The sequence below is a fragment of the Dendrobium catenatum genome, unplaced genomic scaffold (assembly GCF_001605985.2).
Source record: "Dendrobium catenatum unplaced genomic scaffold, ASM160598v2 fragScaff_scaffold_853, whole genome shotgun sequence".
NCBI lineage: Eukaryota > Viridiplantae > Streptophyta > Magnoliopsida > Asparagales > Orchidaceae > Dendrobium > Dendrobium catenatum.
Window position 1 is genome coordinate 37,896 of NW_021319315.1, and position 15,941 is coordinate 53,836.

At 35.7% G+C, this 15,941-nt stretch overlaps 1 protein-coding gene across 1 annotated transcript; it reads left to right on the forward strand.

The window, feature by feature from the left end:
- Positions 1-10,374: 10,374 nt before the first annotated feature.
- LOC110106122 (abscisic acid receptor PYR1-like) lies at positions 10,375-11,250 on the forward strand. Its single transcript, XM_020835885.2, has one exon. The coding sequence runs from the start codon at positions 10,463-10,465 to the stop codon at positions 11,120-11,122; it is 660 nt and encodes a 219-aa protein (XP_020691544.1). The 5' UTR covers positions 10,375-10,462; the 3' UTR covers positions 11,123-11,250.
- The last annotated feature ends 4,691 nt before the right edge of the window (positions 11,251-15,941 follow it).

The following is a 15,941-nucleotide window of genomic DNA, read 5'->3' on the forward strand; positions in this document are numbered from 1 at the left end:
AATTCCGTCCGACCATCCTCGTACCATCACCTGTCTAATGATCTCCGTCAGACCTCCACCTAGTCACCAACCAATCATCGGACCACAAGCCGACCTCCAATCTCTTTTGGACTTTTACTCTATTATCATCGAGCCACTATACGTCCATCAATGACCATTAGACCTCCTCCCAACTGTCGAACGCTGTTGGATATCCCCTCAATCGACGACCGTCAATGGCCCTCTACCTGACTTCTATCGATACACCACTCTGACCACCGTCACTCACCGATTATTCTCTCTCCGACCTTAATCAATGCCTACTTCAATTCCTACGACCACTATCGCACGTGCATTGCAGCCCCTCTGACCGTCATCACCCTCTAACTACGGTCCCTCTGACCTCTATCACTCGCTGAGTACAGTCTCTCTAACCTTCGTCGCCCTCTTACTACAGTCCATTCGACCTTCATCACCTGTCCACAACGGTACCTCTAACCACCGTCGATAGCTAACTATGGTCCGTCAGACCTTTATCACCCGTCGACTACAGCCATTTCAACCATTGTAGCCTACCGACGATTTTCAACGGTTTCTCCAACCTTTGTCACCCACCGACTATAGTCCCTCCAACCTCCATCACCTGCTGACGACAGCCCCTCTGACCTCCATCGTTTTCCAACCACGGTCTCTCAGACCACAGTCGCGTGTCAAGACCTAAATCGCCTGCTAACTATGATCCTTTTGACCTTCATCAGTATCGCTGGTTGTACCTCCAACCACCATCATGCACTAACTACAGTCAGTCCAACCTTAGTCATCCACCGACTACGATTATTTTTACCTTTGTCGCCCACCAACAAATGCCCCTCTAACCTCTATGCCTCGCATAATATGGTCCCTTCGGCATCCATCTCCTGTGGACCACGATTCCTCCGACCATCGTCACCCACCAACCAAAGCCCCTCCGACCATCAGTGAGTGTCGACTGTGATCCCTCTGATTAGTTTCTAGCGATCGCGGTTCCTCCGACCACCATCACATGCTGAGACCTACATTTCCTGCCATCTACATTTTTTTTCAAACTTCGTCGTCCGCCAACTACGTTCCCTCCAACCACCGACGTCCACCGACTATGATCCCTCTAATCTCCATCACTCGCATATGATGGTTCCTTTGACATCTTTCGCCCACCGACCATGGTCCCTTTGACCATCATCGCCCGCCACGACCCATATTGCCTACCAACTATGGTCCCTCCGACCACTATCATCTCCCACTAATGTCTGTCTGTCTCCCATTTCCCGCCAACTATAGTTCCTCCAACCTTCGTCGACCCCAGACGACGGTCCCTCCAACCTCCATCACCCACTGACATCTTGATTATGATCCCTCATACCTCTCTCACCCCCTGACAATAGTCCTTCTGACCTCTGTCACCCACTGACCATGGCCCCACCAACCATTGTTGCCAATCAAAACCTACGTTGCCTCCAACTATAGTCCCTTCGACCTCCATCGCCGACTGACGACGATCCCTCTAACCACTGTCTCCCACCGACCACGATCCCTCTAGCCTACGTCACTCATTGAATACTATTCTTCAGATCTCCGTCGCTCGCCTATTATAGTCCATCCAACCACCGTCACCCGATTACGGTCTTAATAAGTAAACAAAAAAGGCCAACACTATTTTGAAAATGATTGTCATATTATAAGATTCTTCCAACACCGACGATGTAATGTGCTCTATATAATGTATATTTGCTACATCGAGCAAGGTCTTCCCCCCAATGAAGGGTCTCATTTGTAATCAACAAGAAACGCTAGTAGAATCGTTTTAACCGGGTCATGCTCGGTGCTTTTTTCCCTTTTAGGGTTTTCTACTTAAAAATCTTAGTGTCTCGTATGACTCTAGCACCCCTCCCTCTTTATTTGTATGTGTGATGAATCTTAGTTAAATTTTAGGATGCTAAGCTCCTTATCTCTCCATTGCCACGAATGTTCATGGACGCAATAATTTTAATATTTTTTATGTCATGTCAAGTTGATTGCGGTTTCCAATCAAATTAAGATTAATATTTTTCTACCCATTAATAAGTAAGATAGATTCATATTAGTTAAATACATATCAAATCATTTTTGGATAGGATCAAAACTTCTTCATTTAATAAATATAATAAATAACATAGTTTGAATGAGTCATTTATTTTTTTATATATTAAATGTGTTTTAAATGATACGATTTGTTAATTATATATATATAGATCCAATTCAACTCAAGAGTAAATGACTTAATGACCCAAACTAATTAATTTATTCCAACTCGACCATCAACCCAGCCTGCTACAAATAACAATCATTGCACATTCCATTGATGTGTGGATAGGCAAATAGAGATACAGGGTACATGCATAAAATATTTGTGTGATTGAAACCTACTCTAAGGTTCAAGTTGTAATTATAAAAGGTCTTCGTAAGGTACATATCAATTTTCGGCCGGACAAGCACATGTAAGCATAACGTAGCTTTCCTTTTGAATTTTTTTTTTAATAACCACAAAACTTGGGTAGTTGGTAGAGGTGTAAAATAGATTTTTTGGTCAGATCCGGATCCAATTCGAAACTTATCGGCCCTCAAATGATTCAATTTGAAATCGTGGGCTAGGAATCAAAACCAGACCCGACTCAAAATGCTGACCCAGACGACTAGACGAGCACAAAGCAGGCAAGCATCACGTGTGGGGAGCAAGGGAGGCTATGCAATTGCCATCAAGAGCAAGCGAAGGTGAGGCTACAAGTGGGCTAGCGGGCGCCAACGCGATGTGAGTGCGGGTTCGAGTGCAGGTGCGAGGCTGCTAGCATGACTAAGGGGTCGAGCATGGGGGACCAGGGCACAAGGCAGGCCGCATTGCAGGCGAGTCGAGAGTGTGACATCGTGGGGAGGGAGTTTTGACGCCTTTTATATCCAGGTTATTGGGTTGACAACGACATTAACCGATTTTTAAAACCAGTCAAAAGCATAACCCGAATCAGACCCTTTTACTAAACAGTTTGGCCTAAATCCCAATTTTTCTGGATCATGTTCGGATCAAATTATCGGGTCATGTCATTATTTGAAATCCCTTGTTGTTGATTGTAGCATTTCAGGAGATGAATGAAAGAAAAATTAAGATCAGAATATGTGGTCTAAATTTAAATTTTTGTTTAAAATTAAACTTAAAATAATTAAATTATTAATTTATTTTAAAATAAACTACATATGTGTATTAATTAAATTGTTATATGCTAAACTTTTTCTTAAATAAATTTAACTTTTTCAGAATTCATTCTATTTTTTTTTTTTCAAAAATTTCTATAGTTTTGAAAAGCAACTTCTTTTTAAATTTACATTGATAAATTATAAAATGTATGATTGAAATTTATGGCATAAAAAAATAATAATTAAGTCCTTAATTAGAAAGTTTTTTTAGCTGATGATATTCTAAGCCAATCATCTAAGATATTTGAAATTATAAAAATTTAAATGTCATTTTTGTAGAAATCAATATTTATTTTAGAGGCATCGGCCTGTATCAGATAAGGCAAGAATTTGTCAAAAAATATAAATAATAAAAAATTATAATACATGTGTCAGATTCATTTTAAAAATTACGCTAACTCGAATTTTTATTATTATAATTTTTTTCGACATTTGGAGATTTTCCTTTAGCTTTGAAATGAATAGAGAAAATATCATATTCTCTTAATTCTTCATTTTTAAGATTTATAAATTATTACATAAAGAGGATTGCATGTATGTTTATATAATAATTTATTTATTTATTTGAACGGACGAACGGTGTTATCTATCCGCTGCCACTCCAAAGGGAGTGCTTGGCGGCGTAATTAATCCATCGGCGGAATCTAGCGATGCCACCCACCGACATCAGGTCCATATTTGCTTTGCCCCACTGAAGAATCAGGAATGAGTGTTTCTCAACCCTGCTCGCCCACCAACCAGCCTAAATCTTGGGAGGTATATAATACTTTATAATTAAGATGTCAAAAATGGGTTAACAAGTCAAATTTGGGTCCAATAAGTAATTGACCTTACCCAAATCGATTCAACCCAAACTCGACCCGTTTAATAAAAAAGGTCAAAAAAGGCTAACCAGATCCTAGCGCTCTAGCAACCCGAATAATCCGAACCTGACAAGTTAACCATTTTTTGTTTAAAAAAAATTAATAACTTATCAATTATAAAGTTTAGTATATTTGATTAAAAATAAGAAAAATATACTCATAAGTAAAAAAATTTAAGGGAAAATATATTAAACGGGTTATTTTTAGGTTCGCGGATAATTCAAACCTGTCCATTTAATAAATGTGTCAAAAAATCAAACCAGAACACGATCCATTTATTGAATGGATCAACCTAAATCCCATTTTTGAGATCTTAGTGGGAGATCAGGTCATTTATTGATACCTTTATTTACAATTAGTTTAGAAGTTTTCTTTATTTGTTTTGTTTCATATATTTGAACACTTAATATTCAAATATTCTCTTGTTCAACCATTAATTATAAGCCATGGTTATTCTCTAAATTATTAACTTCAATAACATCGAAAAAATTAAAAAATTAATAATGGAATAAAAAATATTTATAAATTATTATAAATGTTCTATATCATTATTACAAATCTGGTCAGAATACGTATAATTTTTAAATAATTTAACGTTGCAGGTAGCCGATATAAATATTGGTTTTCCACATAACGAAGATATAAAACGAACAAGTTGTGTTTGGGAGAATGATTCGAGAAGCGTTTATGATTAAAATTAGTACCACTTCACGGCCTTAAAAGCCAATTCTTAATAAAATCACAAAAAAAAAGAAGCTGTTGACATTTTAAATATTTTTGTCGGGAAGCTAAAATTCGCTAAAAGTCAATAATTACTAAGATCGGCAGCTGCCGTTTTTGCATAAGTGGTTGACCAAACTTATCTCTTTTACCACTTTACGCTTTTTTGTTGAAGGAAAAAAAAAATAAAAAAACATATTCAATTTCAAATTGTTCAGCCGGAAGCAGCCAATTTTAATTTTTTAATTGAGGGCTTTGACTTTCAACTAAAATAAAGTTTGTACATGAATTTACGATTAATTTCTATCAAAGTACCAAAAAAATCATTTAGTTATAGAGATTCTTTTATATTTTTCAATATTTTTTTTTTTTGCTTCTTTCCCATTCATGATCGCACCAATAATAGACTCCTAGATTCTATTATCCATAAAATAGTTTATATGTTTGAGACTGTTACATCATTTTATAAGATTGATTGTGAAATTATTATGAGACAAATAACTTATTTATTATGGTTATAAAAAATAGCTTTCTGTCATAAAAATTTCTAAAAAAGAATGAGAAAGAAAAGTAATAGTCAAATAAAATTATAATTGTTATATGAAAAGTGAACAAAGAAAAGCTATCCCAAACTGACACAATTTCCATTGATATTAGAATGATATGTAGTATTAGTGTTTCAATTATTTTGCTCTAATGAATAGTACCAAAAAATTAAATTTTTCAAAACTGATGTTAGGAGCGGTTTTAGAACCATGGTTTTGATTGTTTTTACTTTATTTTGATGATATTTTGTTAACTCTTATGCAGTTATGCTATTAAGATCAATCATGAATAGCCAAAAAATGCGGGCCATTGTAATATGGAATGAATTATAAGTTATGGATTATGTTATATATATATATATATATATTTGGACTATTGTGGCAGTTTAATCCTCCACTAAACTATGAATTATTATTTTGTGGTGGTTTTAACAGACACACCAGCACATAAATGTGGCGGTTTAATCCGCCACTAATATGTTATCATTTTTTTCAAACAATGATAGATATATTCCCTGCAATTCTTTGATGTTGTAGCGGTTAAAATCACTTCTATAACTAGTATTTCGTTATATCTTCCCTGGCACTAATGCAACTGCTGCGGCATGTCGTTACAACGCATTGCAATCACAATGGACTAGAACCGCTACAAGAAAATTTGTGGCGGTTAAATCCTCCAGTAAATATCTCACTTGATAAGCTTTCTGAATTTGCTCTTGATGGTAATTTTTTTCTTTTTAATCGCCACCAATAGAGTGAAGATGATTGTAAAGTTTTTTTTTTTTTTTTTTTTTAATGGAAGCTCTGAAGTTTCTTTTTAATTGTTTATTTAGATTCATCACATTCATATCGTCTTAGATTTTGAAATAAATTATTCTCAATTAATTTCTTATTATAATTAAGTATGATATGGATAGTCTTTCTAATTTCTATAATGTTATTTAATTTAATTTTTTTAGCTGACCCTTATTTTGATTGAAACAAATATTATTAATTTGATAATTTGTTATTTTGTTTCAGCTTATATTTGATTAAGGCTTTGTTTGGAATAACTTTTTTATTGTTTTCTAAAGAGACTTTCTAGTACAAAAAATTTTAAAACTACACATTTTTGTATTTAAAGACAACTTTAAAAACAGTAAGGCAGAAGTCCCAAATGCATTGTTACTCTTTTTTTTTTTCTTTCAAAAGAACATTTTATTGATAATAAGTGGTTACAACAGCTAAGGCTTAAAAGCCGAAAAGCAGAAATAAAAGCAAATACAAAATGAGGACGAAGATATCGAAGAGATCGAAGAGAGGGCTCAGTAAACGGCCGAGGCTCCCAGCATCCACGAAGGCAAGCACGGACCATCCAAACTGGCGAAGAACATTCCCAATGGTTGCCACCAGCTATGACGACGAGGATAGGAGCCCCAGCCACATCATAGCCAAACAAACCGACACCCACAGAAACGGCCAAAAGTCCATAGAAAAAACCAACCGAAACCAACAAAGGGATCAAACAGAGGAAACAAGAAACTATCTTCCTCTCCTTCCCCTCCCACGAAACCTCCCGTGAGAGGCGACAGAGAGAACAGGTCTATCACGAACCAATTTAAAATCATGGCCAGGATCAAAACCTCCACAATAATCCGAAGATGAATCAGACTCGGATTCAAATTCAGACGTACAATGCAGCCAATCAAGATGATTTCTAACATCCATACCTGAATTATCACCTACATGATACACCAACGCTTGATTGTCTATCAAATTCACAGGGACATCAACCAAAGAATTAGAAGTGACAGATAATCCACTCCCAGCATTTACACTACCTCCAACCATATTAATACTACCAATTTTATGAGATTCCAAAACAGCAATAGACACTACAGGAAAAACAGTGAAAACCGGCGATTTTTTCCGGCGGTTAGTGCAAAATTACCGGCGGTGTTTTACATTACCGGCGGTCTAACGGCGGTTTAGTAACCGCCGGTAAAAACGGCGTAGGAAACCAATTCCGACGGCTTTTTACCGGCGGTTTCGGTATAGGCCATTTTTCCTGTAGTGAGAAACGAGAGAAGAAACACCTCCATATTTGACATTAGGACAAGACCGAGTCTCCAGAGCATTAGGCAGAACCCCAACAGTCACAACCTCAGACTCAATTAAAGGAGGACCAGAATTAATACCATCGTCAACAAGAGGAATAGAACTGACAGACACCTCATCACCCGAAACCAAATCAACAAACGGAACAACATCACAAATATCACCCCGAACATCCACATGGCTATCAACAGAAACATTAAACCCAGGAGAACCAGACTCCAACCCAGCCGGAACATCCACCAAAACCACCTCAGTTCCTAAACTATTAGCCACAGGTGAATCAACCACTGCATTCACCATTTCCACGCAATTGACCAACGAAGCATCATTTAAAACAGGAGCCACACTCGAAGGTAAAACAGGAGAAATAGGTGGAACTGACGCATGGGGAGGGCGACAATTCCCTTGAACATGATCAATACATTTGCATGAAGCACAAAAAGGAGGAAAATCATCAAAAAACACTTCCTGAAGATACCCCAATTTCTCAGAGCCTAGCCACACCCGGTTGGTATAAGATTTAGTTATGTCAAGCTCCATAAGAACACGCGCGACGGAGGGGCGGGATCCAACAGATGTAGCCTCATCGATTTTCAACGGTTTACCAAAAATTGACCCCAGAGCATGAAGAATACGAGGGTTAAAACAGTACAAAATTGACCCCGATGGAGGGGCGGGAACCAACAAATGCATTGTTACTCTTGAAATTGCAATTTAGGATTCATTTGGGGTGCTTGCAACTTTCATAGCTGGTGATTATAAAATTATTATGAAGAAAATAATTTCTTTTTAAATTTATCATAGATAGTAACTTTTTAGTATAATTTTTTTTTTTTTAAACAGTACAAAACAGTGGCAAAGTAGCAACTATTATTATGGTCCTAAAAGTAAAGCAACAAAAAAGTTGTCCTAAAAATACAAAAAAAAAAAAGTTGTCCTAAATGAAGCCTTATAGCTGACTCAAATGAAAATTAGTTTATATTGAAAATAATTTTATCTTTACTATTGTGATATCGTATAAACTAATGAATATATATAATTTTTTGCGGTATTTGAAGTTAACTGGAATTACTTTTTAACATGTTGAATAAAATCAAAATTGATTTGAATTAAATTTATACTCCGATGTCGAGCTGAATACATTTTCAGTTGACTCGCATTTTAACACATATTTTTTAGTTCTGCTTTTTTTTATCAAAAAAATCTAAGAAATAGGTAAATTTTCAATTGGTTCAGGGTAGAAGAGCAAATGAGTTGAGTCAAGCTTGTGGCACTCTCTACTTGAGCTTGATCTTGATTAATTAATCAAGTTCAAACTTGTGCTCCAGTTTAATTTTAAAAGTTTGAATCGGCTAATGAGTTATCATATTTATCTTAAAATAGAGAAAAATTTATTTTTGTTTAAGTAGTTATAACAATAATATAATAAAAAGAATAAGAAATTAAATGAAAAATAATAAAATAGAACTAAAAATTAAAATAAAGAAGGAGAAATATAATTTCTAAATACTTTTAGAAATTTTCTACTAAACTTATTTTGAATTTTTATATATTTTACCTATATTTAATATTAATACTTCTTAAATGAGCTTGCTCATAAGTTGGTCAATCTAATCATGGCTGTCTCAAGCTTACACCGATTATTTAGTACTTCATATTTATCTAGCTTCTCATTTTATCAAGAAAATCTCAGAAATTATTTTTAAAAACAATTATAAATTTGCATTCCAATTCAAGCTTCAATATATAAAATCTTTCATTTCTGAATTGCCATCGTACCAAGCGCATCAAATCAAAAGAAAAAATCAGATTAGCCTATGAGACTTTAATTACACGGCGCCTACAAGAAACTTCATATAATCCATCTGATGGTTAGAATGAAAACGGATATTTTTGCAAAATAATTATTTTACAACAATATGGTCATAAGCAGCTGTATCTGTGTTGCGTTTGTGAAATCAATATAGGAGCCGCGTTAAGTTTCGAGGATTGGCAAAGCCGTAAGTCATAAGGTAGATTTCTAATTTCTTCCCATATTTTTGTTCCGAAGTCAAATTAGGATAATATTTAATAAGCTTTGCGTTTTTTTACGGGCGACCAAAAGCTCCACTGTCAAGCATATTTTTTCGTATAAAATAATGAATACACGAGCACTTACAATATGAGTTAATAACTTATATGAGTAATTGAAGGATCAAATAGATTTTCAATTTTGAGAGTTTATAATTAAAATGATTAATTCATTAGGTTGAAAACCTATCGAAATGACTCAAGTTGGACTAGCTTGGATTATGAAGTTTTTGTTCATCATTTAATGTCTTAATGATGTTGAAATTAAATAATCTTGGGCTCGTTCAATTCGTCTCGTCGATTTGCTCTCGTAAACATGTAAAAATTTGAGATTATTTGGTCTTCCAATTAATATCTAATGTTTTCAATTTTACTTCAAGTGTTAGATTTGATTGGATCACTTTTGATGTTATTGGGTTCGTCGCAGTAATTTTTGTTGAAATTGAAATTGAAGTTCATGTAATCTTAAATTTAATTTAAAAATTTTTAATTCAAATATTTTCTCAAGTTTCATATCACTCTATCAATTTTCTTAAAGATATATCAATTGTAATATTAAATCTCTCTTCAATATTTAAAACATTTTCGCATGAACCACTTAAATATAACAAGAGATTTCGCACTATTCATTTATATTAAGGACAAAATAATTTTGCAAAAAAAAAAAAAGTTTTAATTATAATATAAAGAATGCTTAAACATAATTAGCAAGTGCTGAATTTTTTAGTGCTTAAACAAAAAAAAAAATTGTGGATAGAAATTCAAGATCTTTATCAGCAAAATGTGCTAGCAGACGCCAGTCATAATAGTCGTTTTACGTAAGTACTACTCCTTTCTAAAAATGGCTCATTGCCCGCCGCATGATATAAATCAAGAACCCCTCCCCATTCATTTCACCATCCGCAAAAACAGGTACGGGCAAAAGCGATGGACCGAAACGGAGCACACAAGAGATCCCCACCCCAATCCCCGCCACCGCCAGCATACGCCGGCGATCTTCCGCTCGGCTTAACCGCGGATGAATACATCGCACTCCAGCCGACGATAGAAGCCCACCACCAGTATCAGGTTGGCCCCGGTCAATGCTCCTCCCTCATGGCGCAGCAAATCCAAGCCCCGGCGTCCACGGTTTGGTCGGTGGTTCGCCGCTTCGATCTTCCCCAAACACACAAACACTTCATCCGCAGCTGCGCCATCAAAGGAGGCGGGGATGTTCAAGTCGGCTGCCTCCGCGAAGTCAGCGTCATCTCTGGTCTTCCGGGGAGTAGAAGCATAGAGCGCCTCGACATCCTCGACGAAGAGCAGAGGGTGACCGGATTCAGCATCATCGGCGGTGAGCATCGACTAAGAAATTACAGATCGGTCAGGACGGTGACGAAGTTTGGAGGCTCGGATCAGGAAGAAGAAGGATGCGATGAGTGGACGGTGGTGCTCGAGTCATACATCGTCGATGTGCCGGAAGGGAATACGGAAGACGACACAAGGCTTTTCGCCGATACGGTTGTCCGGCTTAATTTACAGAAACTCGCTTCTGTATCGGAATCTCGGGGGGCGGCGGCGGCAGGGATGCCGGAGAAGGGGAAATGAGACGGCGAGACCTGAGATGGATTCAAGTTTGGGAGTTTACCCTCAGGGATTGGAGAGAATTATCCCTGTTTTTTTTATTTCTTTGTTTCATTTTATTTCGCCTCCTTTTTTTTTTAATATTCATTTCATTTTGGTTATTTGTTGGATGGATGCAACTGAAATATCTGCGTATTACGCCATCAATGGCATCGAAATTGTGTTTCTCTGGACTTTTGTCTATAAAAAAGAATTTATATGAATTTAAAATTATTAAATTTACAAACAAACCACTAATTTTAGTTTTTTTTTTTTAATTTTAAAATTTATTCAAATAATACTTTTCATCTGAATATCTTGAAATAATTTTTTTATACATTTGTGCAAATTTATGGATAATTCAAATGACTATACCTTTTATAATGCAGCTCATTTTGATATATTTGTTATAAATTTTGGCTACTAATTAAAATGTTGTATCTATATAATTCGAGCATGCTAAATTGATCTAAATATTACTGTAAAAAAAAAACTATAGCTCATATTTCCTTTTTCTAGTAAGAGGCTAAAAATGAGCCGTAATCTTTGATTGGCTAAATTTGCACGATCAGCTTGTTCAACCACATTTTCGTTAAATTAATATTTTTCCCAGCCGTTGAATTGGTCATATATAACTGCTAAAATATGCAAAAGATTAAAATAAAATTTTCTCTTGACAAAAATATAATTAAACTATTTGTAATTTAATATTTTGCTTATTTAAAATGGACTGGAATCAGAGAATCAATTTAGTAGGTAATTCTCTAAGAATACAACTCTCTTTCCTCTCTTTCTTGCTTCCTCTTTTCTTTCTCTTCCTTACTTCCACCAAAGAATGAAAGAGAGGTAAGGGAGAAAAATCATAGTTTTCTTGCCAATATAATTCTTCTAGATCACCGTCCGGCCACTGACCGTCGCTAGACTTCTTCCCGGCCACCAACTGACGCCGGATTTAAGCCCGACCACCGACCATCGTCAGACTTCTGTCTGATCCCTGCTCATCGCTAGATTTCAATCCGGTAATTAACTATTGTAATCTGATCATCCTTAAATTCAGTGACGAATTAATCATTTTTAATATATTCAAACAATAGTGAATTCATTTCAACTAGGCGTGACCTCGTGGTTTTTCCCTTTAGAATTTTCCATGTAAAAATTATGGCGTTTCTACTCTCTCTCTCTCTTTGTGAGCTGAATACTCATGCAGCACTAAGACACAAAGTTTTGTACTTTACTATCGTGAATATTCTAACATGCAACAATAAGATATATTTTTTTAAAATTTATGGTTGACATTTTTTTTATCAGATCTATTTTGATATAAATGTAATTTAAATTTACTATTTATTATACTCATTTAAAATTAAATTTAATGGATTTAGATTCATATGACCAAAAAAACTCAGACTTCCCAAACGAAGCCATAAAAAAGCCATCTCAAATGAGGTATTTAATTGTGATATTTGAGCTCATGTTTTTTCCGTATTATTTAAAACAAGATTTTTTTAAGCTGTGGTTTACCTTCCAATCATGCTCACATAATCCCAATGCACAAGCTTGTGTTTATTGGGCTTAATAGTTTTAATAATTTTGATTTTATGTTTGTATCTATTTTATTTTTTAATTATTTTTTTGAAAGCATAATCGTCAATATAATATAATTGGATAAGCATTAGGTAATTTTCAATGATTTCAGCCAAAATTTGATAGTACCAAATGTCCTGAAATGTTTTTGTCTCAGTTCCTATTTAATTCTAAGAGTTGGCCAAATTTTTTATTTTAGTGGACATTTAGGTCAATTAGGATAAAATCATACATACATAGGGGTGTCAATTTCGGGGTCACGGGTCGGGTTTGGGTCGAACCCGAAACTGACCCGGGTTAAAACGGGTCAGAAATTTGAACCCGGACACGACCCAGGTAGGTAAACAGGTCGGAAATTCGAACCCGGACACGACCCGGTGGGTTGTCGGGTTGACCCGACACGACCCGCTCGGCAGCTAGCGCGACAACGAGCGGCGAGCGAGGCGGTAGCACGGGTTCGGCAGCGGGCGACGGCGCGGGCACGGCAGCCGGCAGCGCGGAGCGCTGGGCAGCAGTGCAGTAGCGTGTGGCGCGCGGGCACGGGGCAGCAGGTCGGAAATCCAAATTTTTTTAAAATAAACTGGTTTTCGGGTTCACCCCGGTCAACCCGAACCCGACCCGTTTTTTCAAACGGGTTGAATCTGCGAACCCGAATCCGACCCGTTTTCAAACGGGTCTGGTCCAAAAATGGGTCGGGTCCAACCCGAAATTTCCGATTCTGGTCCGGGTCGGATTTTCGTGTCGTGTCAAATATTGACACCCCTATACATACATCATATATGCAAGATCTCTCAATTAATAGTCAAAACTTCCAGCCAACAAATCAAAAAGAGCTGCGTGACCAAATTTTTTAAAACTGAACATTTTAATAAATTTTGAATAGATTTAAATGGAAAGTTTACAAATAAAGTTCGGCAGAGAAATTTTTATTTATTGTATTTGTCAAAAAAATTTACCAATTAAAAAAGTCAATTTATAAAATTTCTGTGAAGTGCTCGGCATTTTTTTAAGCAAATAAAATTGGTAAATTTATTTTCTTCATGGAAAATGCTTCCATGTTAAAATCAAAGCTCAAAACAAATCCTTAAAAATATGAAACCACATAGCTCATCTTGATCTCTTGGTTGGAAATTTAGGCTAGCAACAAAGAGATTTTGGGTTTGAATCTTGTGTATGTGATGTGTGTGTAAGTCTCCCTTAATTGACATAAGTGTCCTAAAAAAAAAACATTAAACCTTAACTAAAAATCTTGCTTCACATATAATATAGAAAATAAAAAAAAATTATTACGATTAAATTCAAGACTATTAAATTTATATTTATATAAATACAAAACATAAAAATTAATAAACTAATTTAATCTCTATGTTTGTTTAAAAGAAAATTTGATGTATACTTAGCTAAATTTAAGATCTTTAAAAGTGGAGATTTTTATACATATTATAGATTTTTTAAAATATTTAAATATTTATGTATTTTATATAACACCCAACTATTTAAATAATATTAAAATATCATTAATTTTAATTTTCATAAATGAAATAACTTCCTATTTCTAATTTGATAAAATTGAGATAAAAAAAAAAATATAAATAAATATAGAAATTTAAATAGTAGAGATATAAATATATGCATATTCTCTTAAATAATATACACACAAATTACGCTTTATTTAACATTTTTATTAATTTTATATCACTTTCATCATTATTAATTTATTTTTCACAAAATCTTTTGCCTCTTGAAATTTTGTTCATAATCTGACAGGGATAAAATAAAAGTACAACTCAATTTTACCCCAAAAAATGTAATTATTATGTGTAGACATTGAACGGTTTGGAGATCAAATAGGTTGTGCCACGTCACTCATACACAGTGATACAAAGCACTAGTACCAAGCAAAAAAAAAACCTGTACATTCTGATTGATTTCCGGATGCAATCTGGGATCCGCACAAAAAAGATGTTCATCTTATCTTTTGGAAAAGTTATTCTGTGCAGATGCCGAACGCAATTCATTGTTCGGAGATCAATCCGAATGTGACATGTCAGTAGTACTGAGCACGGTAAACGGAGGTGGCATGGCATATTTTTATTTATCTCTAAACGATGTTCGATATTATAAATGGGTTGGAAATTCGGACTCGGATCCGACCCATCGGGTTATCGGGTTACCCGACCCGACATGTTTGACCTGAGGAAGACGACGGCGGGACACTAGACGACGGGACGGCAGGAAAGCGGTCTGGTGTGGACACAAGTGCCTGGCACGAGTAATATGCGCGAGCGGGCGTGAGCAGGCGTTGGCACGCGCGGGTGAGAGCAAGAAGTTGCGGGCAACCTGAACCCGAAGCCAATCCGTTTTGAAATCGGGTCGGATTTTCGTGTCATGTCAAATATTGACACCCCTACCTATATTGACACCCCTACCTCTCACAAATGTTATTATGGGCTCCTTTAACGTTGACAAAAAATTCCCTCACTATGTTTACAACACACACACACTAGGATCCTCCCACAGTGTCTCCCAACTCCTCTTTACTGTAATTTGCATTATCTCTCCTCCAAGATTTTGAAAACCTTGCTCAGGAATTAACTGCTTGCTTGTAATAGTTGTGCATATCATTCTTCAACCACGAAAGAAATAAATCTCCTTTCATAGGAAGATGTAGCTCTCTTCTTACTCGCGTACAATTATGGGACCATTTGAGAATAATTTGAGTAGGGGAAGAGAGAATCACGAAATCATAGCTCAAGAGACACAAAACACAATGAAAATAATGAAACCGTCCTTCATATTTATAAATTTGACGAGCGTTGCAGCACTGTAATGGACAACGCTGGAAGTTCCGTCCAAAATCCCTTAGCAAATTGATTAAATAAATATTCAACATTGCATACAATAGTTAATTTTCTATGATGCTCCCTATGGTACTCTACTACCAATTCTATATTTAAGATAAAGATTTTATCCATCTTAACCTTTGTTGCGTCCTGGGATATTCGCGGCGATAGAGGAATATAAATTTTAACGTTATAGCTTTGTACAAATATTCAACATGCAATCAGATAACAGAGCAGAGGTGTAATATTTATAAGAGACACTAAGATTTTTACTTGGAAAACACTGAAAAGGGAAAAAAATTATAGGGTCTGATCTAGTTTGAATGAATTCACTATTATTTTCAGTCGATTACAATGAGGCCCTTCATTGGGGGGGG